Here is a 27000-nt window from a genome sequence, read left to right as displayed (position 1 = left end):
AGTATCACCCTCTACATGAAGCCTTTCCAGTTCTTACCAATGCTTTCCCTCCTTCTCCAAATTATATTGTATCTATCTTCTGTATACTTATATAAGTACATATTTTTTATGTCACCTGGATTGTAGACTGTAAACTATTTGGGGAGGGGGGGGAGGAGAAATAAGGAATCGTTGCTTAATAAATGTTCTTGAATTGATGAACTGGCTGATTGATGGTGCATCACCATTGTGTCAAACAGAAATGTAGGACACTAACTTCAGTCATGTCTGATTCTCCATTATACCAATCAGGCTTTTCTTGACAAAGATTTGGGAGTGGTTTGCCATTTCCTTCTCCAGCTCATTTTACAGTTGAGGAACTGAGGCAAACAAGGTTAAATGACTTGTCCAGGGTCACACAGCTAGCACATAAATATCTGAAGCCAGATTTGAACTCAGAAAGATGAGACAGATACAGTACTCTATCCACTGTACCACCTAGCTGCCCCTGGAGGTCACTAAACCATACATGAAGAGGGTTCTCTATGGGAAGCATATTGACTTATAAAAAAATATATTAACATTATCTATATTCTAAGTTTTATTTTGTTAATATTTCCTAATTATATTTTAATCCAGTTGGTTGAACATAGAAGTGTTTGAGGTGCAATGGATAATTGGCTGTGTGTATGACATCTCTGGTATACTATACATATCACTACAAATGCTTTGATTCATCTAACAAACATTTATTAAGCATCTGCTATGTACACCTATTATGTTAAGCACTGGAAATATAAAGACAATATAATCCCAGTCTAAAAATAAGGTAGGAAGAAAACAAGGATTTAATAAGAACTTATGTGTCAAACACTGTGTAAAGCATTTGGGATATAAACATAAGACCAAAAAAAAAAAAAATCCCTAGCATGATGGGAGAAGACAACACACAAAAGGGAGCTAAAAATTGGAAGTGATTTGGAGGGGATGATAGTAGAGGGAAGGACAAAGGCATTGATTTTGAAGTCCAGAATACCAGGAACAGGCTTGGAAGGGTAAATGGCAGGCAAGCCTGGGCATCTTCACAAAATGGAGGCTTCAAGAAGAGAAGAAGGGAGTATGGAAGTCTTGTAGAAGGATATTCTAAGCAAGGCATAGAGAGGGGTGGTAAGATGATCCAGGGCAGGGAGGCACCTGGTGTTAAGAGGAAGTTCCAAGATGAAACAGCAGTAGAGATAGCAGAACTCCCTTAAGGAGTTTATAGGCTATTATGAGATTGTGAAAGCAAAGAAAAAATTCAAAAGAAATGCAATAGGAAAATCTAAGAAGGGAGGGAAAATTTTCAGTTTCAGGACATTATAGTGATGGTTTCATGATGAATGTGGTATGGATTCTGAAAAGTGGAGGGGCTAGGTACCACATCCCAGGCATGGTAGATAGTTTGAATGAAAAGTCTGAGATAGTTTTGATTGCTCTGAGATGACACATCTGCTTCTTGTCTTTTCTTTTTCCACAATAGGTAAACAATTTGGATTTCCAAGAGAAACTCTCCATTTTTCCAGGCTTTAATTTTCTAGAGGAACTAAAGTTTCAAAAAAATAAATATTTAAATGAAGAACATTAAAGAATGTTACATTGACAACAGATGCTGGCTTCCCTCCCAGCCACTCACTGGCCACAAACACTCTCCCAAATTTGTACATGGAGCCCCATAAATCATACTGCAAGAACTTTATAACTTACAGATGGATGGTGATTTATGGGGCCATTATATTCATTTTCCACCTGAAGTTCCAGACTTTCACGTGCTGGTAGGGAAATCAACAAGGATGACAAAATGCCACTGTCGGGGGTCATTCCTACTGGAATCCTAGAGCAAATACTATAGCATTTCAGACTAGAAACGGTGCAAGCTGGGGCAGCCTGGAATGCAAGGCTTATTCTACAATTCTCAGGGAATGTTTAGGAAGCAATCCATCCACACATTCTTCTCCTGGGACAAGACTTAGGAAATCTAAGAAGGCAAATTAATTTTCTTTCACTTCCAAGAGTGGAATGGGAGGTATGGGGGAAACTTAAATTCTGTAAATGAAGGTACAAAAGGCAATAGTACAAATATCTAAGTACTAAGGCTGGGGAGGTGAGAGGGAAGAAAATATAATAAGAGAAACTTCTTGAAAAGAAATACAGGCAAATCCTACATTAAGAAATCCCAGCATGTCATGTATAGTAGAAAGCTCCAGTCAAGAGGCTGTCCCTAATATGCTAAATAAATATCCTTGGCTAAATCACAAGTTTTCTAAGTCTCAGTTTTGTCACCATTAAAAATGAGGCTATTGAACTAAATGATCTCTAAGAAAAATCAAGCTATCACAGAAAGATTCCTAGACTCAATCAAAAGACCTGGGTTCCTTCAGGTCAAGGCGAAAACTCTGCCAAGTTGCATCACTGGGCAAATCTAATCTTCAATTCCCTCTTTGGCAAAATAGGGACAATACTACTACTTGCTTCACACTAGTGTAACCATTCTTGGGAAAATGTTTTATAATATTAAAATTCTATCTAAGTGTGGATTGACAGCCTATCATATTTGAGAAACAGATATCCTAATCAGCAAGCAAGATAAATTAAGGGTAGTATCTGATTTGCAAAGAGAATCTTCACTTTGCAGTGAAAGCCACAGGGACAGAGACCAGACCTGTGATTTCACTATTACATGAAATTCCTTGGTGAAGAAAGATCTCTATGGTCAGTCCCTTCAATGAAAGTCTATACTCTAAGCTCTGTCTACTTGCCCAGCATCGCACAGTAAACATTCAAAGGAGGATATGAATCCAGGTCTTCCTGGCCATACTGCCTCAGGGTATCTCCACAGTAGTAATTATTCCCTAACGTATGTTATTAACAACAACAACAAATTTATAAACGACTTCTGAAGGAACACAGTGATAACTGCATGAAGTAAAGCACATCAGCAATGTACCCAATCAACAAACAAGGAAACAGAGAAAAGGGATGAAGCTAGAGATGTCCAAACCCTATCAAGCTAAATGGTCCAATCTACATTCAAAGGCACACATCATTTTGTCATTCAAAATAGATTTCAACCATTCAGCCAAAAGAACAAATACAGAACGGTTCGGGGGAAAATAATAGCAAACCCACTGCTCTATCTAAGTGACATCCAAAAACAACAGAGAAAATCTTAACGGGTTGAATGAAGGAGGAAACAAAACAATCACTAAATACTCACAGATATATGTAAGGCTCAAAAGAAACCAGTGGCTTAAGCATTACAGGTACGTCGTGCAGTCTCAGCATTAATGCCAGTCAAATATGCAGCTCAGCAAGACAAACTCAGCAGCTGATGACAGGCAGTGGATAAATGGATTTCTGTCAGCCTACTTCCAGGTATTCAGGAAAAAAAAATCTGGATTTTGTAGAGTGAACTTGGATTCAGGGAATCTGGGTTCAAGTCCTTCACTCTAGCAGATATTAATGAGGTCTAATTAAAATCTCAGAATTGAAAGTGGAGGAGAGATGTTAAAGATCAAGTAGTCCAATATCCTCATTTTATAGATATGGAAAACTAAGGCCCAAGGAGAATAGTGATTTGCTCAGTGAGAGGAAGTATCAGATGCTGGATTCAAATCTAGGTCTCTCTATTCCAAATTCATTTTCCATCTACTATGTCACACCAATCTCTAAGGATCTTTCAAGCTAGTAAATAATCTATGAGTTTATGCTCTGGGGGGGGGGGGCGAAGAGGAGGGGTAAGAGAACATGGACCATGGATTGAATCAAGTCTCAGACTAGGAAGAAGGCTGCTTGATCCTTCTCCAACCACTTTTTCATCCTCTTCTTGAGTGTAGATCAAAAATCTGACTACAAAATCTGGCCTCAAACACTTAACACTTCCTGACTATGTGACCCTGGGCATGTCACTTAACCCCATTTACCTCAGCAAAAATAAATAAATAGATAAAGAAAGAAAGAATAAATAAATCTGACTACATCTTGCTTATATTTAAGCCCCCATGGCAGCAGAAAGATGGCCCAGACAATACAGATGCCCTACTAATTCCTTAAGGATAGAGAATCTAATTTAGTCATTGAACATAATTGGCACATAGTACTCTGCTGTTGAAAGAATGAGTAAATTTTATAGATGAGGATACAGACAGAGAAGATGAAAGTCCCTGTCCTTTCTTCCTCACAGGGAAGCAATGAACACTAAACAAGATGATGGACAAGAAAGTGTTTTGAATAGTAAAACAGTAAAACAAAGGATGATGTAATTTGTTTTTTCTTCAGAGTCTTTCTATATTTTCTAATTTTTCCATCTTCCTAATTTTACAGATTGCCTCCTCTTTCCTTCTTTTGGTAATAAAAGAATCTAAAAAAGAAGAAGAAAAAAAAGGATAATATGACTGTCTTTTGGCACCAGCTCTTATCTAGTCAACCTAAGGGAGGGACAAAGAAATCAACACTCCCATCAGTCTAAAGTTAAAAAAAAAGTTCATTTGAGTTGCTGGAAAAAGCTGTAATGGGCACTTCTGCATAGTAACATTTCATTTTTCTGCTACTGTGGGCAAGAAGCAATTTTTTTTTGGGGGGGTAGCCAAATCTCTCCTCAAATACCAAATTTATTTTAATCAGCTTTAAGTGTTTATCTTTAAAAAAAAGACATCATACATTTCCCTTCCTTTTAAACAGAACAGGCTAAATAACATGTAAGCCCTTTCATGCTGATCTTAGGTAATCAATCTGAACTCCACTGCTGCAATATGCTATCATGTCAATGTCTTGGGAAATGCAGATTTGTTTGTTATCTCCATGATATGGTCCCAAGCTAGTTATGTCAGTTTTTCTCTTTCTCTTTTTCTTTCTTTTTTCTCCCTCCCTTCCTCTCTCTTTTTCTCTCTGATTCTCTCTCTGTCTCTTTCCCTCTCCCTCTCTCTTTTTCTGTTTCTTTCTCGTCTCTCTGAATCTCTCTCTTTTTATTCCTTTCTCCCTCTCTCTCACTTTCTCTCTGTCTCTCTTGGTTAAGTGACTTGTCTAGGATCACATCGCTAGTAAATGTCTGAGGCTAGATTTGAACTCAGATCCTTCTCAGTCCAGGATCCATGCTTTCTTTATTCACTTTTCTACCCAGCTGTCCCTAGCTATGCATCTTGAGTTATTTTTTTCCTGTGTTTTTAAAAATCGATTTTCCTCTATTCTTTCTCACCATGTTATCTACTGTCTATGTGTCTTTAGAGCAAGGTTTCATAAGCATTTTTGAGGTATGGCATTTTGAGAATCCCTCTGGATATCTGCTGAAGTCTATGGACTACTTCTGAGAATGATGTTTTTAAATGCATAAAACAAAATATATAGAATTATAAAGGGAATCAATTACAAAGAAGTATGGTAATAAAGATTTAAAATAATGTTCAAGGACCACAGGTTAAGAATAACTTATTCTAAAAGAATCAATCAGTTTAACAAGTATTTATTAACTAGTCATGTACTATGTGCCAGATGTCACGTTAGGCAATGGATATACAGAGATAAAAATTAAAAATTCTCTATTCTTAAGGAACTTCTATTTCAATGTGGGAGACACTAAGGTCTAAGTATACACATATGAAGTCAATAAATGAATGAATGAATAATTACAATGTAGTTAAAGACAAGGTAGTTTGAGAAGGAGGAACTGTTAAAGAGATCAAGAAAGATTTTGTGTAGAAGATAAAACTTGAACTTTGCCTTGAAGGGAGTGGATTCTGTAAGGCAAAAGTAATACAGAGTATTCCAGATATAGAGGCCATTTTGAGCAAAGTTAGGGAGATCAGTCATGGGAGATATTCTCTATTGTGCAGAAAGAAGAGAAAGAAAGTTGGTTTGGTTGAATTCAAGTGTAGGAAGAGATATAATGTGCAATGAAACAGTAAAGACAGGATAAGGCCAGGTTGTGAAGAAGTTTAAAAAATTAAAAAGTTGTTTATAGTTGAATCTGCAGGCAATAGGGAGCCACTGAAGTTAATATATTGAGTAAGGCAGACACACAATCAGATCTAAACTTAAAGAAAATCACTTTGGTAACAGTGAAGAGGATGAGCTGAAGTCAAAGGCATGAACTTTTAAAATTGACTTTGTGACACTAAATTTGATTGTTCTCAGAGGCCTTTCTTTTGTGTGCTCTATAGAACAGGCTGTCAGATAAGATATGTCCCTGCATAAGTGACTAGTGAGCTGTCACTGAATGAATGCTGATATGCATATGATACTGCATAGACAGTAGATAACATGGTTACTCTGTTCCAGTCTTAAATATATGACAACTCTCCACTTGCTGCAAATAGCCAATAATTTTTGTACTTCCTTCAATTCAAGGAGATAGAATGTAAAAATCCTTCTTAGAAAGGTATGATCTCCTTCATGCTTTCATCAGCTCTTGAAAGATAAGGAATTATACAAATACAACCTTTAATGACCCCAGCCATCCTGTTCTCTTCCCAAGTCTCTCCTACAAGTCTGCCACAGAGAGAGAGAGAGAGAGAGAGAGAGAGAGAGAGAGAGAGAGAGAGAGAGAGAGAGAGAGAGAGAGAAAGAGAAAGAAAGAGAGAGAGATCCTAGTCAAGATGACAAGCTAACTGAGCATTATGGAGATGGGTCACCCAAGGCAGCCAAAAACTTCAAGGGAAATTAAGGGGCAGAAATTACTCTACAATTTTGCAAACAATTAACTCTGGAGTTTTTAATCCCTTCAATTACTATATTTTTAAAACAATTATTGATTTGCTCTCTAATTTTCCTCCTCTTGTGTTTTTTATGCAAATAGAGGCAACAGCTGCTCACACCAACACAACTCCATGGGATAGCATGAGGGATGTTCAACCGAAATCTATACTGTCTCTTTGTAAGCCCATATTTATTTATGCATGCATGCATGGCAGGCACACACCCACAAAAAAGTCACAAATGACTCAAAAGAATTGTGTTTGGCTGTAGTTAAAGACTGCATTAGAGAAGAGGAAAAGTTACACATTGGAATCAATCGACAAGAATTTGTTGCCAGTCATTACTGTGCCAGAGGCTACTGTTTTGTGCGTTGTACTAGGTTAGAGCCCCACCAGACACTTTAGGCCAGTTCAAATTTCTTAACCTGGAATGGAAAAATATCTGTCATCTGAGATCTCACAATAATTCAATAATTCTAAAGGTGATGTCTCCTGCCAATCAAAATTCATATCCCACTACCCACCCCCTGAATGTGAATCCTAAGACAGATTGGTTTCTTCACTCCCTCTGACACAAATTATGTTCATTCACACCTTTGTGCCTTTTTATAGGGTTCCTTCCCTTGAAAAGTTTTCCCTGCTACTCTGCATCTAAATGAATAGAATATAAAGTCCACAAAGGTAAGGGAGAATGTTATTTTTATGTTACCATCTCTAGAACCTAGCATCATGCCTTACAAGTAGTAAGCACTTAATAAAAGTTTGTTGAACTAAATCCCACCTTTGTTGAATAATATCTGGTATCATCTTGATTTCCTTGTCTGTAAAATAGGAATAATGATAGACAAAACTGATTTTACAAAATAGTGATGAGGAAAGCTGGATAAAACCTTTTAAGAAATAAACAAATGAGACTTATTATCATCATTATTATAACATCTTAATTACCTTCAAGACCCAGTTTAAGACCTCCCTCTTCCAGGAAGGATCATGCCACATGATTTAGAAAAGAAAGGTGTCTTAGAAATTGATCATCTATTTCAATACCCTTCTTTTTCAGAAGAAGAAACTGAAGCTCAGTCTTTTTTAATTTCTTATTTTTAATTTTTAGTTTCAAATTCTCTTCCTCCCTCTTCCCTTTTTCCTCCCCATTGTGATTTGCTACAAAGTCAAGATTAGAATCCTGGAGTCCCAAATCAGTGCGGTTTTCCCTAAACTATGCTAAATACTTTTCTCCCTCTGAACTTCCTTTGCCCATGAAGTTTATAACAAATATTTTCGTATTAAATATGTAACTCTGCCTTGTACTGCTCATGTCTTCTTTCCCCAACCAGATGATTACCTTGAAAGCAGGATGGCGTGACATACCATGGCAAATGCTTGTTGAAATGAACTAATATTTGAAAGAGGTAGATTTTTGAACACTAACAATCTCCATCCCACCCCAAAAAGGACAATTCCAAGGAGTATGAAGTCAATTTATTAACCTCATTACCTCAAAAGGTGGTCAAGACTAAAGATACATAATATCAAAACAGGTTTAGGTAATTTTCTGGATAACATTAACATATTGACTTATTAAAGAAAACAGGTTTGTTCAGAGTAGGTGCCTAATCTTTTGAGAAGATATCATCCAACCGCAGATATGGTCTCCCAAAAATCATCCTTGGTGCTTTATTTTATGATACAGGTTCATCATTAAAAAGATATCAGAAACATAGTACTTTCTTTTTTATTATTTGTTTGCTTTTTTCCCTCAAGATTTTTTTTTCCCTTTTGGTCTGATTTTTCTTGTACAAGATGATAAATATGGAAATATGTTTAAAAGAATTGCACATGTTTAACCTATATCAGATTGCTTGCTCTCTTGGGGAGGAAGGAAGGAAGGAAGAAAGGGAAGGAGAAAAAATTGGAACACAAAATCTTATAAAAATTAATGTTGAAAACTATTTACATGTATTTGGAAAAATAAAGCATTACTGAAGAAAAAAAAAGATATCAGAGGCAAAATCCTAGATTTGAGGAACTAAAAAGTCATTAAAAGGTCATGGGGTAGCTAGTCAACTCTTACCTTCAGCAGGGTTTCCCTGAGAATACAAAAGTAATTAATTGGGAGAGATAATAAATGCCAACCAGTGACGACTCTCTCTACTCTGACAAGACTCACCTTCCTGTCCCCTCTCTCTGAACAACCACTATGGGGTATATAGGTCAATTTATTTTCATTTCCTTTGAATTATTCTGAAGAGCTTTGGAACTTTGGAGTTGCTCAACCCAGGGCTTGCTCACCGAGAATTTCTCAACAGAGGTTTTAATACTGGGAACAAAGGGCATGATTTTTTTTAAGGGTTAAGTTCTTTTCTTTTAACAAGTCTCAGCATTTCATTTCAAGGGCATGGACTGGGCTCATAGAGCAATTCCCCCCCCCCCCCAAAAAAAAAAACAAAAACAAAAGAAAACACAAGGACTTCTAAAGAGATACATTTAAAAGGGGAAAACCCACTTCAGACTCAATCTGGGGCAATCAGATGAAATACTGCCTATTTTACAAAGAAACTTATAGCAAGCAACCAAAAGCACTCCTAGGGAATTTGACTGGTGGAGACTGTCTCGCCTTTGTTTATTCTGAGGGGTATCCTTAAAGCTCACTGAACAGAAAACTTCAGGACTACAGTCTGGATTTTAAGATAAGTGCCTCATTCTTCTTCTTTTTTTCCCCCCAAAGAAAAACAAACTTTTTCCCAAGTAGCGACCCCATACCATATCAACCACATCAAAGTGGCAGGAAGATTACTGCTATTTGCTCACTTGGAATGTCTACCTACCCAGATCCTCTCTTTTCTATGTAAGTCTTATCTACCCTTCAAGGTCCAGCTCAAGTACTGACAGCAGTTATTTTTCCTATTTTGGCATTTTCTCATGTTGATTGGTATGGTTACTTCATGTCATATATGAATACACCAGCCTCACCCTAACTCCTCACCCCAGAGGTTGTAAAACTTTTTAATGGCAAAGACTTAAAAATTTTTTGAATTTCTTTTCTTTGAAATTTCTTCTCCACCCAATTTACTCCAACCCAATCATCAAACATTTCCAGATCCTTGAAAACAAAACCACAATAAATTGTAAAAATTGCCCAACTGGTCTTATCAGGTTTTCTAGATCTGGGAAGATTTTCGAATAATATCTCTCTCTCTTTAAACTTAAAGAATATCACAGTAGATTATCCATCAGAATTTAAGAGAGAAAGTTATGGCTTCTGGTGATAGTAATGGTGATGGAGGAGCATGTCAGAGAAGATGTTATAGTCAATGTACTTAATGTGGAATTATGCCCAAAGAATTATTAAATTGCTTATTACGCCCTTTGATCCAGGAATATCACTACTAGGTCTATTTCCAAAGATAATTACGGAAAAAGGAAAAGAACCTGTGTTCTAAAATATTTATAGTGGCTCTCTTTGTAATGGCAAAGAAATGGAAATTGTGGGAATGCCCATCAATTGGAGAATGGCTGAACAAATAAATTGTGGATATGATTGCAATGAAATACTATTGTGCTATAAAAAATGACGAGTTATAGAAAAACATGGATAGACATATGAAATAATGGAGAACAAAATGAGCAGAACCAAGAGAATGCTGTGTACAGTAACAGCAATATTGTTTTTAAGAACAACACTGAATGAGTAAATTATTTTCACTATTATATATACCCAAATTAACTACAAAGGACATATGAAGGAAGATGGAAAATGGTAAATGGTACTGTATCCAGAGAAAGAAGTGATAAAGTGTATGTGTAGGATAATTTTACATATGCATATATGGTAACCATCTTTTAAGGGCAGAGAAGAAAAATTTTATAACATTATTACATATTTAAAAGGAATTCCTAAATAGGAATTTAGATGCACACAAGAGATTTTGCAGTTTCATCATTTCTTTTCATTCTACTATCTTATGGAAAAGCTTGTGTTAGTTCATAAATTAAAAATAAAAAGCATTGAAAAGAAATGCCTTGAGCTGAATAAGGAAGATCCCAGTTGTTTAAAAAACAGATTCTGAAATATAGGAATTTGTCATACATGTACCAGATACCCATTTTGGTTATGATTCCTCTAAAGAAATTTTCAGTCCATCTCCCTGACTCATCAGTCAACTACTGTTCCTTTCAGTAATGTTAACTCTTACAGTCAATTTAGCTTTAGAAACAATGAAACTCAGGTGAACTAATTGACAAATAAAGGGTAGAGCGACTAAAACTGAATCAGATTTCTCTGAGAGTTAGATCTTCTATCTGAAGAAAATGTAAAACTCCAATAACTGGGAAATCAACTTGAATTAAAGAAAAATAAGAATTATGTAATAATTTTAAATAAAAAAAAATTTAAAACACTTTCTCATCCTCTAACCCAATCTACTTATTTTTATAGATGAAGAGAAAGGTATGATTTGTCCAAAGTCATAAAAGAGCAGTAGGGGAGAACCCAGACTCTCTGACTACAAATATAGCCCTCTTTCCACTATACTACATTCCCCCATATAAATACTTGAATATTTTTCTTCTTTTAAAATGTTGTTTTTAGTAGAAATTGCTTAATAGTAATTTCCTTCACAGATGGGGTAAGGATACATTTTAATCCACTCTGTTCTGAACTCTATGAGGCAGCATTCCAAGAGTGTTGGATGTTAGTGTCAGAAAGATTTGAGTTCAAATGTCTTTCTTTTCTGACAATAAGCAGGACAAATACACAGGACACTGGGACCCCCCAAAATTTCGTAACTTGCTTAATGTCATACAGCTATAGTAAGGGGGGGAGGGGAGGAGGGAGAATTCAAACCCAGTCTTCCTTTCATTGTGTTACTTATTCAGCTGTCTAAATGACTTCCAAGGAAAAGTAATTTAATTTCTTTATCTGTAAAACAAGGGAAATACCTATAGTACTGATCTTACAAAATTTTTCTGATATTCAAATGAGACAATTACATGAAACTCTTTGCAGACTTTCAAGTGCTATCTCTATAAATGTGAATTATAAAGGCTAAATTAGGATATTCCTTTCTATAGCCTCTTCCACACCTCCACACTGCCCAGATTCATCTTCCTAAATCATTGCTTACATAATGTAAATGCTTTGCTCCTATGTTTCCAATTCATTGAACAAGTATTTTATTCACTTTACGCCAGGTAATGTGCTAGGTGCTGGAAATACAAAGACAAAAACTAGGGGTTTAATCATTACCCACTCCCAACAGCATCAAATTCGAATTCTTTAAACTGGAAGTCAAAGCCTTTTGCAATCTAGCTGCATCCTATCTTTCCACTCTTGGATCTGATATTCCTTATGACAATTCTGTTGTTCCATCCCGGATTTATTTATTCCAATCCCCAACTCACCTTATGTAATTCCTACCTCTTCACCTCGGTTCATCATATTGAGTGCCTATTCTTCTCACAGCTGATACAAGAGTCCATGTCTTTCATAGATAATTTCAATTTCAATTCAATAATTTATTTAACTGCTTGCGATGTGACCAGCACAGTGCTAGGTGCTGAATATTCAAAGATAAAAACACTATAGTTCCTGACCTCATGGTACTTACATTCTTCTGGGGGAATGGAACTGTGAGAGCTAACGTACAAAATGTACAAAGATAGCACAAAATAAGCACAAGTCATTTTGAGAAGAAGGAAAGGCATCTTAAATGAGGTAGCAGGTAATGCCAGATCACTTGATCTCTGTTTGCCTCAGTTTCTTCAGCTGCAAAATGAGGATAATAATTTTAGCATCTATTTTGCAAGGTAGTTGTGAAGATCAACTGAGACTGTATTTGTAAAAAGCACTTAAAACATTACTTGGCCTGTGGTAGAAGATATATAAATGCTTATTTCTTTCCCCTCCCTTCTCTGTATATAACATTCCAACTCCATTTCTTTGCAAAGGCTATCCTCCATGCTAGAATTCACCCTTCCTTTTGGTCCCTTCAAAGTTCATTTCCACGAAGATTTTTTTTTTGTTACTCTGGCATCTGCTAGTCCCTCACCACCAAAAAACTTTGTTATTTATTTTACATATTTCTGTATCAAATATTGTCTCACGATAAAACCTAAGTCTCCAGAGAAGAACTGTTATTCTTAGTATTTGTAACCCAGCAAAGCCAGCTTGATAGGTGCTTAATAAATGCTTGTTAATTGACTGATTCTGAGGGCTACAGCCATACTTCTTTGTAACATATTTTTGTGCTAATGATGGGATCTAGAACTAAAACATTTAGTTAAACCCCTTCATGTCACTGATAAGAAAGCTGAGGCCTGTGGAGAGACTTATATGAACTGATGTTGAGTGAAATGAGCAGGACCAGGAGATCATTAGATACTTCAACAACACTATATGATGATCAATTCTGATGGATGTGACCCTCTTCAACAATAAGATGAAACAAATCAGCTTCAATAGAACAGTCATGAATTGAACCAACTACACCCAGTGAAAGAATTCAGGGAAATGAGTGTGAACCACTACATAGCATTCCCAATCCCTCTATTTTTGTCCGCCTGCATTTTTGATTTCCTTCACGGGCTAATTGTACACTATTTCAAAGTCCAATTCTTTTTGTACAGAAAAATAATTGTATGGACATGTACAATATATATATATTGTATTTAACTTATACTTTAACATTTAACATGTATTTGTCTACCTGCCATCTGGGGAAGGGAGTGGGGGGAAGGAGGGAAAAAACTGGAAGAAAAGGTTTTGCAATTGTCAATGCTGAAAAATTACCCATGCATATATCTTGTAAATAAAAAGCTATAATAAAAAAAAGAAAGAAAGCTGAGGCCTGGAGGCTAACTGATTTGACTAAGGTTATACAGATGGTAAGTGAAAGAGTTGGGATTGGAACACATTTCCTAACCCCTCTAATATCATTACCATATGTGATAGTTCCCCAATCACATATTGTTTTCTATTGTTACTTACCTCTGTGTGTGTTCGTGAGTGTGTTTTATTCCAATGAAGGAAGCTGGGTAGGATAATAAATATAACACTGGGCTGAGTAACAGAAAATCTGAATTTCATTCTGAAAATGCCACTAGTTAATTCAATTTCATAATCTGATTAAATCTTTAGTAAGAATCTTCCATGTGCAAGGCACAGTGTTAGAGCTGGGGTTAGAAATACAATAAAAGAAAGTCCTTACCTTTCAAGAGTTTACATTCTTCTGGGAGAGTAGGACTAAAAATCATGTTCAAAGGAATACAAAGTAATTTCAGGAGGAAGAGTACTAATTTTACAAAAGAATATTTGATATCAACTTATCAGCAACACTATGCAGAATTAAAAAGATATAGTAGGCTTATTCCTAATGCTACTTACATAATTTTGCCAAATATTTTCCAGTAAATGAAGGGATAGAAGTAAGCATACTAAATTACCCTCAAAAAAATCTCCTTTTTAAATATGTATGTATATAAAACAATTGATTTCAGTCAGTTATTGCATTCTAGCCCAACACTGAAAGCCATTTAAAGAAGTAGAGAGCCAATCAGTTATTGCAGGCTAGGGCCATTTCTGAGAATTACAAGCCCTCTGAAAGCAGGGACTGTTTCATATTTGTCTTTGTGTCATCAACATTTAGTACAATGCTTGGAATATTAAGTAGGCACTTAATAAATGCTAATTAACTCATTGACTGGGAACAAGGAGTCGAAAACACATACTTCCAATGAAATTGGAAATTCCTTAAAGTCAGAAAGAATATTCTTGAAATTCTATAGATTCCCTCTTTCAGTCTTCTCCCCCAAATAAATCTCTTGCTAAGAGATTTAAATTCTTCTAGGTTAGGGAAGAACTGACTTTTTAATCTTTAAAATAGTTCCTTGATCATTATTATTGTGGTTCTGTCGCTTCCATCACATCTGACTCTTTGAGACCCCCTTTGGGGTTTTCTTGGCAAAAACACTGGAGTAGTTTGCCATTTCCTTCTCTAGCTCATTTTACAGATGAGGAACCCAAGGCAAACAGAGTTAAGGGATTTGTCCAAGATCACATTGCTAGTTGAGGCTGGATTTGAGTTCAGGGTTTCTTGACTTCTGAACTGGCATTCTATTCACTGTACCACCAGCTTCCATACGATAGCTATTTAATAAATACTTGCTGAATGAAAGTGAATATTGACCTATACTCCGGAAAAGCAGAGATTTGTTAGTTCTTTCCTTTCCTCCGTAAAACTCTTTCCTTAAACACAAGAAAGCTTGGCCTTTATCAGTACTGTAAGGTTGACCTTTAACATCTTCAGCTCTCCACCCCTTTTCTCAGCACTGTTTCCCTCACCCCCATCAAAGCTCAACTTCTCTCATTTCTTCCTATGCATCTGAGTCACTGAGTACCTCCTCCTAGCAGGGGTCCTTAACCTGAGGCCTGTGAACTTGCTTTGCTTTGGCTTTTCGTATTTTGGCAAATATTTCAATATTAACTGCTTTTCTTCCTAATTCTATATATTTCATTTTATTCACTTAAAAACATTCTGAGAAATCCAGTGTCTCCACCAGATCGCCAAAAGGGCACATGACAAAAAAAGGTAAGGAACCTCTAACTGACTAAAAGGCATCTGCAGTTTGTACCACAAATCTTTTAGGGTCAATAAAAAGCTTTGTTTCAATTTCAAGAGATTATTTCAGCATCATCCAGCAGGTGGAGCAAGGGACAGTGAGGCCTTCTTAATGCCTCCCCAAACATCACCTTGAGTTTGTCTGGATTACAAGGCAATGTTACATATTTATATAATCTGATGCTCCCAACAGTCCTATGAGATAGGACAAACATTATTGCCCCCATTTTACAGATAAAGCAATAGGTACAGAGAGGTTAAGTGACAGCAGATCTAAGGCTCAAACATAGCTCTTGAGTCCAAGTATAAAGTGAGGGGCTAGACCAGATCACTTTTGAGGTCCGTTCCAATTATAAGGCTACATTCCTCTGGTCTCTTACAGGCTAAGCAAATTCTCCTTCAGTCACTAGCACCTAGTTCCTGGGACATAAAAACTTGTTCTTTCTTTTTAAATGCAACCTCATATTGCATCCCTTTCATCTAAAAACATTTTCTCAAAGAATTATGAATTGTAAATCATCACAATCTCATCCTTTTTTAGAAGCAGGAGCAGCCAGCAGTAACAACAATAATAATTATAATAAAAATAATAATATAGCTAAGTTCTTTGTAGCATTTCTAAGGATTGCAAAATACTGTGCCTCCATTGATTACTTCACTGGATCCTCACAACAACCCTGTGAGGTAAATACTGAGGGATTATTATATCCCATTCTACAAAAAAGGAAACTTGCCCATCATCTCTGAGCCTGTGTGATAAGTAGAACTCAATTCTTTGAATAGTTCTTTAAATGTAAACCTTGGACTTCAAGTTCAGAATTTTTTCCCTTAGGACCAACAAATAAATAGGTTCTCTAATATCCTTTATGAAGAGAAAAGCTATTCCATAATGATTTGTGAATTGATATTTGTCTAGTACACCATAGGATCCAATCTGAAACATGGAAACCTGAAATAGGGATAGTGGGAAATGACTAACAGAGACAGAAAACCTTGACCCTTGGAACAAACAGGAGAGGCCAGGTGGTATTCTGAATCCATGCCAATGTTTGTTTTACAAAAAATAAACCCCAGGCAATCTTGTCCCCTCTCTGCAGTCAACTCTGGTGCTGTTCTGTTTATTGGTTTTAAAATACTTGGGAAGAAAATGAGTTTCAAACATCAATGAGCAGGAAGATTTGATTTCACCATTTCAGTGACATTTTAAAGACTGCATGAGTTACAGAGGAGAACTCATCTCACAATTCAGAAGCACTGTGTTAGAAACATGTTGGCAGTGAGTGATTTGGAAATTTTCTTCCTCACTCAGGTTTTTAAAATTAACTTTTTAAAAAATAACAACTTGGAATCATGTTTCTGAACATCTTGACACTCTTCAAAGTCTAGCTTGTGACTTATCTTTTCTTTAAAGACTTCTTTAAAGCCCTACATGGTGTAGGACAGGAAATGTAGTGGAAAGCACATTGAATCTGAACTCAGAGACTCACTGTCAAAGGGAAGGATCAAATTTTAGGGGGAAAAAAAGATGATGTAAAAACAAAAGATAACCATTTGAATAATAAGATTTATTTTTTCCTTTTCAGTGGGGAAGGGTAATTAGAAAAAGGAAATGTAGACTTTTTTAAAATAAAAAATTGAGTTAAAAAAGAAAATGAAAGTAATAAGAACCATATAAAGTAAAATGACAAAGAATGAGAGATTGTTTCTAGAGAGAACTTTCTGGCCATGTAATTTTGAAGCAAAAAAGTAATTCAATGGAACATAAAAAAACCAAATCATATATTGGGGGGGAAGAAAGGAAAAGAAGGGAAAAAAAATTAACATTTTGATCTTTTTATACAGACTCCCAAATACTGAATTTCTCTAAGTGCAACAAGAAATGTTCTACCCATATTCTTCTTGCTTTGTGTCTTCTTATAATTTGAATTCCAGATCCTATTATTTACTGATTTGGGGACTTTGGACAAGTTACAACAAATTTTTGGGCTTGAGCTTCCACAGTTAAAAACAAGGAGGTTGAATTAAATAAACCCTAAAAGTTTCTTCCAGGTCTAAATCTACAATCCTATTATTAGATGATATATCCTTTCTAGCTCTAACCTTTAACTTTATGATAAACTCATAGATATCCTATCTCCCCAGAACTCTAGAACTTATTATTTATGCATTTTATTTTTAGTTATTTTTTCCTATGTCTAAGTTCTTGAGCACAGGGACAGTATTTTAGACTTCTTGTTTTTCCTTGACCTCCCTATTACTACCAGAACAGACATGTCAAATCCACAGCTTTTGGCTTTAAAAACTCCCAACTTAGCTGCAGCAGGAACCTCATATTAAAAATGTAATTGGGAAATGTTGAACAAAAATAAAGAAAAATACAATTCAACACAGACAATCTTAATTTGTGGTTTTCTAAATTAGTGTGCAGCCTTTGGGGATCTGTTTCTATTTGAGTTTTACACCACTGCCTTAGAGCAGCTGCACAGGTTCTGGAGCATAGCAATAACTGGTGCTTAAACACCTGAATATCCCACTCCTTCCCTTGGATTTCTTTCAGTATGACTCACAAAAGAATGTTGATGTGTCAGACAGGAGGGTTACAAGGAACAAACTAAGTTCCTAGAGGCCATATAGAATCATGATGAGAAAACTCTTGTTTCTACATGTTTTATTTTAAAGGATGTAACAATACTAAATATGGCTGATTGGATCATATGCTATCAACACTATTATAATCATTCCTAGGAGTCATCTAGCCTAGTTGTCAGGAAAGTTCACTTCAAGTGAAATTCAGTCTAATGAATGATACAGAAAAAGTTCCCAAGTGAAGACATTCCAATGGGTCAGTGAAGCTAAGGTCCATGGAGGCAAGGCAAGGATGAAGTCCCAACAAACAACAGTTTCAAAAAAATAAAATGTTATGACTTGAAGTTCGCTAAAATAAGTGTCTATTTCAAGGAAAATTTAAGAAGTCGAAGGAAGATACTAAATGTGGTTTTTTAATAACTCTCCTAAGAAGTGGGACTTACAGATATGGAATGAGGTATATGTCATCAGATGAGGTCAATAAGTGTTTTTGTGAGCATTTGTTTTGCTCCCTCCTCCCCCGATTTTGTAACAAGGGAGAGTTCTACTGGGAGAAGGAGAATGGCACTATTGGGGGGGAAAAATGATCAGCAAAACAATTAAAATTTAGCCCTCTGAAGGAGAGCTGACATGAGAGAGACAAAGGGATTAATTTATTCATAAGTTATCAATCAGTGAGTAAAGTCCAAGTTATAATTAATGGCAACTTTAGCTCAGGTTGTATGGCCAATAATAGTTATTAGATTTCTCCCCCTTCCTTCCAGAGTTTTGATACAGGTGCTGAAAATTGAAAGTTTAAAAAGATTAAATGACTTGTCCAAAGTCACACAGTCCCATAGGTATCAGAGCAGGATTTGAACCTTTGTGTTCTCCCCAAATAAGAACCATATAAAGTAAAATGACAAAGAATGAGAGATTGTTTCTAGAGAGAACTTTCTGGCCATGTAATTTTGAAGCAAAAAAGTAATTCAATGGAACATAAAAAAACCAAATCATATATTGGGGGGGAAGAAAGGAAAAGAAGGGAAAAAAAATTAACATTTTGATCTTTTTATACAGACTCCCAAATACTGAATTTCTCTAAGTGCAACAAGAAATGTTCTACCCATATTCTTCTTGCTTTGTGTCTTCTTATAATTTGAATTCCAGATCCTATTATTTACTGATTTGGGGACTTTGGACAAGTTACAACAAATTTTTGGGCTTGAGCTTCCACAGTTAAAAACAAGGAGGTTGAATTAAATAAACCCTAAAAGTTTCTTCCAGGTCTAAATCTACAATCCTATTATTAGATGATATATCCTTTCTAGCTCTAACCTTTAACTTTATGATAAACTCATAGATATCCTATCTCCCCAGAACTCTAGAACTTATTATTTATGCATTTTATTTTTAGTTATTTTTTCCTATGTCTAAGTTCTTGAGCACAGGGACAGTATTTTAGACTTCTTGTTTTTCCTTGACCTCCCTATTACTACCAGAACAGACATGTCAAATCCACAGCTTTTGGCTTTAAAAACTCCCAACTTAGCTGCAGCAGGAACCTCATATTAAAAATGTAATTGGGAAATGTTGAACAAAAATAAAGAAAAATACAATTCAACACAGACAATCTTAATTTGTGGTTTTCTAAATTAGTGTGCAGCCTTTGGGGATCTGTTTCTATTTGAGTTTTACACCACTGCCTTAGAGCAGCTGCACAGGTTCTGGAGCATAGCAATAACTGGTGCTTAAACACCTGAATATCCCACTCCTTCCCTTGGATTTCTTTCAGTATGACTCACAAAAGAATGTTGATGTGTCAGACAGGAGGGTTACAAGGAACAAACTAAGTTCCTAGAGGCCATATAGAATCATGATGAGAAAACTCTTGTTTCTACATGTTTTATTTTAAAGGATGTAACAATACTAAATATGGCTGATTGGATCATATGCTATCAACACTATTATAATCATTCCTAGGAGTCATCTAGCCTAGTTGTCAGGAAAGTTCACTTCAAGTGAAATTCAGTCTAATGAATGATACAGAAAAAGTTCCCAAGTGAAGACATTCCAATGGGTCAGTGAAGCTAAGGTCCATGGAGGCAAGGCAAGGATGAAGTCCCAACAAACAACAGTTTCAAAAAAATAAAATGTTATGACTTGAAGTTCGCTAAAATAAGTGTCTATTTCAAGGAAAATTTAAGAAGTCGAAGGAAGATACTAAATGTGGTTTTTTAATAACTCTCCTAAGAAGTGGGACTTACAGATATGGAATGAGGTATATGTCATCAGATGAGGTCAATAAGTGTTTTTGTGAGCATTTGTTTTGCTCCCTCCTCCCCCGATTTTGTAACAAGGGAGAGTTCTACTGGGAGAAGGAGAATGGCACTATTGGGGGGGAAAAATGATCAGCAAAACAATTAAAATTTAGCCCTCTGAAGGAGAGCTGACATGAGAGAGACAAAGGGATTAATTTATTCATAAGTTATCAATCAGTGAGTAAAGTCCAAGTTATAATTAATGGCAACTTTAGCTCAGGTTGTATGGCCAATAATAGTTATTAGATTTCTCCCCCTTCCTTCCAGAGTTTTGATACAGGTGCTGAAAATTGAAAGTTTAAAAAGATTAAATGACTTGTCCAAAGTCACACAGTCCCATAGGTATCAGAGCAGGATTTGAACCTTTGTGTTCTCCCCAACTAGCTCTACTTCCTTTATGCATACAATATCTCCCTGTAGCATGCTATGTAATCACAGGATTACATTTACATGGCACTTTATGGTTTATAGAGCACTATATACACATCCTCTCATTTGGAAGGAACTTGGAAGTGCCAAGGAACTTTCAACTTGTACATCACAGATCCAAAGCAAGTATGACCACTACATCAGCATCATTAAGGACCAGTAATTATTAGCATTTCAATTATGTGTGGCTGACAGCCCTCTATGGCCAGATCACGAGCAAAACTTCCCTGGCTTTTTCATCAAAAGACTGAACATTAGCCAAACCTCTCTGGCCAATATTGACACAACCCAGGGTTTAGACAGCATACAACCCATACAAAATGAAAAACAAACACTTGCCAATTCAATTCTTAACATACACATGCCTGTTTTCTCCAATTCCTACTATCCAAGGAAAGGACATTACTGAATTTCTAAGATTTCCAACCTTCATCTCAAAAATTAACTATAAAATATTTCCATCTTCATTCATCACCTCAGTATTTTGAGGCTCCAAAAAGCCAATAGATAGGCCAATTCCTATCAAATGCAAATGAGTCACTGTGGAAAAAATAAGGGATAAAAACCTGTGAAAGTTCACACTTTCCCAGAAAAACAACAACAATCGTGAGCATCTCTTAGGACTTGTCTTTCCAAAATACAAACTGATAAACAAAAGTCACAAGAACCTAGAAGAGATTTGATACAGATATCCCAAAAGCAGACAACAAAGGATTTCTAAAAACTGTAGCAAAAGCTCATGCTTTCCCTTAGGTTCATAATGGTATTTTCCATATTTAGACAGTTCCTAGGTCTCTAGACAGATGGGGGCTTTCCTCCCCAATCTTTCCAACGCTAGTTAGTGAAATGTTTCAATGAATAGCTCAGCAGGTAAACCTTGGTGACAGACTGGCTTATACACATACAAAGCCAAGATTAAGTTAGCCTCTTGAGGAGGCTCATTAAAAAAGCAATCTACCCAGTGCTTGAAACAAAAATTAAACTGAGAGGGACCAGAGAGGGGGGGGTGGAAAAAGTAATACAGAAGTCACAATATAGTCCCAATGAGATAGAGAATATACATAGTTTTACAAATCAGACAGATGCCTGCCAGTACTTAAATTGAGTTTTATAAAGAAACATCATGCTTTGTCATCTCATGGCCACCCCTGTGATCCATGGCCCTGAGAAACACTACTGAGTTCTTTCACAGACTGTTCAATTGGGCAGGAAAGATGGCAGGAAGGAACTGGGATTGTTCAGTTTCATTTTTGCTTAGGTAGAATTCATTTTCAACTGCTTGTTCTTGAAGCATTTTCTTCTAAGAACATGTTTGGTTACATGGGTTGGGGCAGTATAGGGAAATAAAGAGAGAAGATCTGGCATTCTTTATGACTGACCTGGATGCTGTTTTTTCTACCCCCAACTCCTCCCAGCCTCCCCATCCCTCCCTCCCATCCCTTTATCTTTTCTTCCACTTCTTGACTGGTCTTTCCAAGTTGTTTGCAGAGGAACTCAGCAAGGAAGGTAGAGCTACTCCTAGTGGAGGAAAGGAAAAAGAAAGGCAGGGGACCATCATACAGTCTACACAAAATGAAATTCAGTCTCAAAAGGCTGAGTTGCAGAAGCTCCCTCACAGAAAGAAGAAAGGAATTTTCCTGATGTGAAACTAAGATATTTCTGATTCACCAGCAATATTACTTCAAAGGACTGTGAAGTCTCTGAGAAGTAGCAGCAGATAGCAATACCCATTTATACATAAGTCAGGATTTAGAAAGCCACAAGAAAAGGAAACAGCTGAAGCTCTTGTCCAATCAGCCGACTTTGTTTACTAAGTTAGCACATCTACTCTGTTCCTTTTTCTGCTTTGTTCAATGATGATCAGTCACCGGAACACAGAATGCTGTGATCTTCCGATGGTCCTAAGATTTCCCCCATTGTTCAATCCAACATGGAGCACCAGAACAATAAAAGGGGGTGTAACTACACTGGAGTTTATGTACCATGCCAAGTCTGTACAATGATAAGACCCCAATTCTTTGGAAAGCTTGAGGATTCTGTCTTGTGGTTTTTTTGCAGGTGGACCCTGCTGAATACCTTTCAAGTTTCAAAAGGCAAGGTGGTATGGGTAAAAGGAAGATGCTGATTAAGATTAGTGTCTGCTTTTTAGAGAGGTTCCTGTTAGTAAAACAGGAACAATCCCTGGATTCATTCATATCAAATCAAATCCAAAATCTACAAATTTATAATAATCCTGGTAGTGGGTTATTGGTAACAGTAAATACGATGAAATGAAATAATGAATTATCCCTGAATTGTCAGTATAAAAAAAGACAATGTTGAAAATTAACCTTTTGGAAAACGATAAAGGAAAGTATACTCTTAAAAAGTCTGGGGCTCAGGTATTCTCATTTCATTAATATCTGTGGAAATTACTCTGGAGCAGCATGGGAGGACCCTATACCTTCCTTACTCAGTCAACGGATAAGTCATCTATGATAATAAGCCCAAGGAAGAAACTCCCCACTTAGAGCCAGCAGATACCCTCAGAACTAACTTGTCACACAACTTGGCCAATGTCAGTAACAACAATAAAGGAGAAATCACAGCAGCCCCAGCATTTCTGAAAACTCAGTCCTTAGGCAAACAGCTCGGGGCTAGGTAAACAAAAGGCAGGCGGAGAAAAACTAACACTTGGACCTGTTCCCGAACTTGAAGCACCAAAGAAGGCAGCAGGCAATGGGCCACTCCAGTAAGCTAACCCGACATAAACATAGACAATGGAAGGTGGAAAAAAATCCCAATTATTTGTTTTTATTTTTTTTAAGATTAGGAAACTGGTACCACTCAGGCCCTGTGGGTCTAAAGTCTTTACTGTGAGTTACTTAGTAGCTCAGGATTCCCTCACGCAAACTGACCTCCAACACAAAATATCACTTTTTTTTTAATTAAAAAAAAAAAAGCTGCTTATTAGAAATCAAAGTCCCGGGCTGAGAAGGAGCTAAATAAATGAGCTGCCACACAGAGTTAATTTAATAAGCACCTTTTCAGGATTCCCTGGCTATTACACTACTGCCTCCTCTACCAATGTACACTATAGATCTAGCTCATGCTCTCTACCTGATATAGAGTATGGATTAATATGAAAGAAAGATTGGGCCCATTTTTGTCTGATAAACATTCCTGATTTTTTTTTTTTTTTTTTTTTTTTAAGAAAAATCAGTGCCCAGATAAATCCACTTACCTATGTGTTTCTGTATGTACGGGGAGAAGAAAAAGTCTCATGAAAGATAGTTGCATTTGCTTTTTTTTTAGGTTTTGAACTTAAAAATGATTCTGTGTAAAGGTCCTGAGGATAACTAAACTAAAAACAGAACAGGTAGATTTCTCCCAGCCCCCAACTCATGGTGACACCCAGTAAAATGACACACAACGCTTTGTTCTTTCTACCCAAGGCAGGGAGAACTCAGTCTTAGGGAATACCTTAACCTCCATCAGTCCCCTGGGATCAGGGTGCAGGAACCCCATGGCTGAGACCTAGCTGAAAGAGAAAGGGTTTCAGAAACCCGTGAAAAGCTTGCTGGCTCCATGAGGCATAAAATCAGATTGTCGGCAAGCATTAGAAAGGTCAGTGGGGAGAAAAGATCCAGTCTACGACTTCCATACACTACACTAAGCAGACACGGTCATATCCTTCGCATTACAGAGTTCAGGTTTGTGAGGAATGGTCCATTCCCATTTTTATGGGCTGGTAAATGAACAGTTTAAGTAGTAAGTTAAAGCAGGCAGAGAACACAAACCCTCTCCTCCTCCTAACACACACACACACACACACTCAGTATGGGGTATCAGTACAAGACTAAGTGGAGGGGACAGCTTGCCAGTTCAGAGAACTGGGACAGAATCAATGAATTGAGGAGGAGATGGAGGAGGAAGAGAATTTCTAGATATTTTAAAACCTGTGCTGCCCTTCAGGAGGGTGGAACGTATTGGAGAGGTAATGAGTGCTCATGCTGAGCGGCGACCATGGCCATCGAGGGGCCATAAGAATGCCCTAAGGAGAGAACTCCGGGAAGGTGTGAAAAATCTAACCACCTTTCAGATTATCTGCCGTCTCAAGCCGAAACCCAGCTGCCACTCAGTGGGTATTACTGGAGAAGTAGAAAGAAATCACAAAGAAGCCCCGAGATGAGAGAATAGACTGGGGGAGCCAGAGGACAGGGAATGAAAGGGGAAACTGTCCGATAAGCAAACTAAAGGAAAGGTGAGGGCCAGTTCTGAGGGGGATGTAAGCGACGGATCACGGAAAGGAAAAAATTAAGGGAGGAATCCAGTGGAGAAGGGGTATGGGGGCTAGAAGACACGGGGAGTATAAGGGATACAAGAAACAAGAGCAAAGCGAATGAGTTGGTGGGCGCCAAAAAGGAGGACAGGGTCAGGGAAAGGATACAGGTAGGAAAAGAGGGATGGAAGAAGTATCCGCAGCCAGAAAACGTGGAGTGAGAGGCACTAGGGAAGGCACCCCTGGCCGCCCCCGCCGTTTCTGGGTGTTCACCCCGGGGCTCACGTTGTGGAAGGGCTTTCCTCCTCTTACCTGGGCGTCTTGAGGGCGGCGTTCTCGCGCTTGTCCAGCACGCCGGGGACGCAGTTGGTGAGCTCGGTCCAGTCGGCGTGCAGCCCGCAGCTCCAGCCGGTGGAGAATCGGGAGAAGAGCCAGGTCTCCCTGCGGTTGGGCCGGTAGCAGGTGCACTTCTTCTGGCCCGGGCGGCAGTCGCAGGGCACCTCGAGGCGCACGTTCTGCACCAGGTGGCGGCCGAAGGTGGTGCCGCCCGTCTTCTGGATGTGCAGAAAGACGATCACGTCGTCGCCCTTCATGTCGAAGGTGAGCGCTCGCTCCAGCTCGCGCACGGGGAAGTAATACTTCTTCACGTAGTGCGGGTCAGGCGTAGGGAAGAGGTCCAGGTCGTCGGCCAGGGCGCGGCCGCTGGGTGCCCCCAGACTCAGCCCCGGCCCCACATACTGGTACAAGATCAGCATGAAGCACACCGAGCCGGCCACGATCAGCAAGAACTTGCTGGTCCTCTCAACCATGGTCCTCCCGGCTCGCTTCATATGTCACCATCTCCCAGGGATTTTTTTTTCCGTCGGGGATTGGGGAATGGAGCGGGGAGGACGGGAAACGGGGAAGACCCCGCAACCTTTGCTTTGGGATCTTTTCCTCCTTTGGGGTGTTTTTCGAGGAAAACCCAAAAACTGGATTGTTTTTCTCTTCCTTTTGGGAGGGAGGAGTGGGGTGTCAGTTTCCCCCTTTCCGTCCCGATGTCCACAGCTCAGTCGCTGAAACAACTCCAAGAGCGAGCCTCTTAGCGCGGGAGGGACACCGCAAAACTGGGGCGGGGAGGTGTCAATCAATCAATGCAGCCTGCGCCTGGTGCTTCCAAAGTCGCTGGAACTGCGTCCTCTTCCTCCTCCTCCGCCTCCCGAATCAGCAGCGGCGGCGGCGACCCGGCGAGCGGGGAAAGTGACTGGGGGAGGGGAGCGCCAAGGAAGGGGGTCGGGGGAAGTGCTCCAAACGAAAACAACCCCCTCCCGCCCCCGGACGCAGCACACCCGCGCCCCCCCACACCCCAGCAGCTGTCGCCGCCACCAGCCGGCCCGCGGCTCCTCCCGACGCCGCCGCGCCTGCCGCCGAGCTCCCGGCTCGGGCTCGCGGCCGCCGGCCCGGGTGTCCTCTGCGGGGAGCTCGCCCTGCCGAGGCTCCCGCCCCGGCTACTCGGAGTCCTGGCTTCCTACAGCCTCCGCACGGTGACCGGAGCCCGGCATGCACAGCGCCATCGCCTCCCGCCGCCGCTCCAGCTGCCGCAGCGGCAGCCCAAGCCGCCGCCGCCGCCGCCGCCGCCGCCAGCCGGGCTCCGAGCTCAGCGCTGCAAGCGGCGGCGGCCCCGGCGCAGGCAAGGCAGACGCAGACACACGCACACCCTCCCCGGCTCGCGCGCTCGCGCTTGCGCTCGCCCGCACTCCCTCGCTCGGCCACCCTCCCTCTCTCCCTCTCGGTCTCCCTGCAAAGCCCGCAGTCCTCCTCCTCCGCCGCCGCCACCGCCGCCTCCTCCCCGTCCTCCGCCTCCTCTTCCTTTGGCTCCGCCTCCCCCTAACTTTTCGGTTGCTGCCTCCCGCCCGAGCCGTTTTTCCTCCTCTTCATCTCTCCTAGCTTTCCCTTCGTTTCCCCGCCTTCAATTCCTCTCCGAATTCTAATTCAAAATGAACTTTTGGGATCCTTTAAAAAAGATGAATTCATGCATAATAGCGTGTGTTTCTTCTTCTATCTACGGCACTCACGCCTGAAGTCTCTGTAACTCCCAACTGGAGTCGTTCTGAAGGAATGATGTC

General features: G+C 38.8%; 1 protein-coding gene across 1 annotated transcript in view; it reads right to left on the bottom strand.

Moving 5' to 3' along the window:
* Positions 1-26666, bottom strand: part of HS6ST1 (heparan sulfate 6-O-sulfotransferase 1) — a 288366-nt gene extending 261700 nt beyond the window's left edge. The window contains exon 1 of the mRNA XM_003763754.4: positions 25208-26666. Coding sequence (XP_003763802.1) covers positions 25208-25725 — 518 coding nt within the window. The 5' untranslated portion in view covers positions 25726-26666. The remainder of the gene's footprint in view (positions 1-25207) is intronic.
* Between the last annotated feature and the right edge of the window lie 334 nt (positions 26667-27000).

Source organism: Sarcophilus harrisii, chromosome 3 (genome assembly GCF_902635505.1).
Source record: "Sarcophilus harrisii chromosome 3, mSarHar1.11, whole genome shotgun sequence".
In the NCBI taxonomy this organism is placed as follows: domain Eukaryota; kingdom Metazoa; phylum Chordata; class Mammalia; order Dasyuromorphia; family Dasyuridae; genus Sarcophilus; species Sarcophilus harrisii.
The sequence above is the reverse complement of the archived record's forward strand: the minus strand, read 5'-3'. Positions and strand labels throughout refer to the sequence as shown.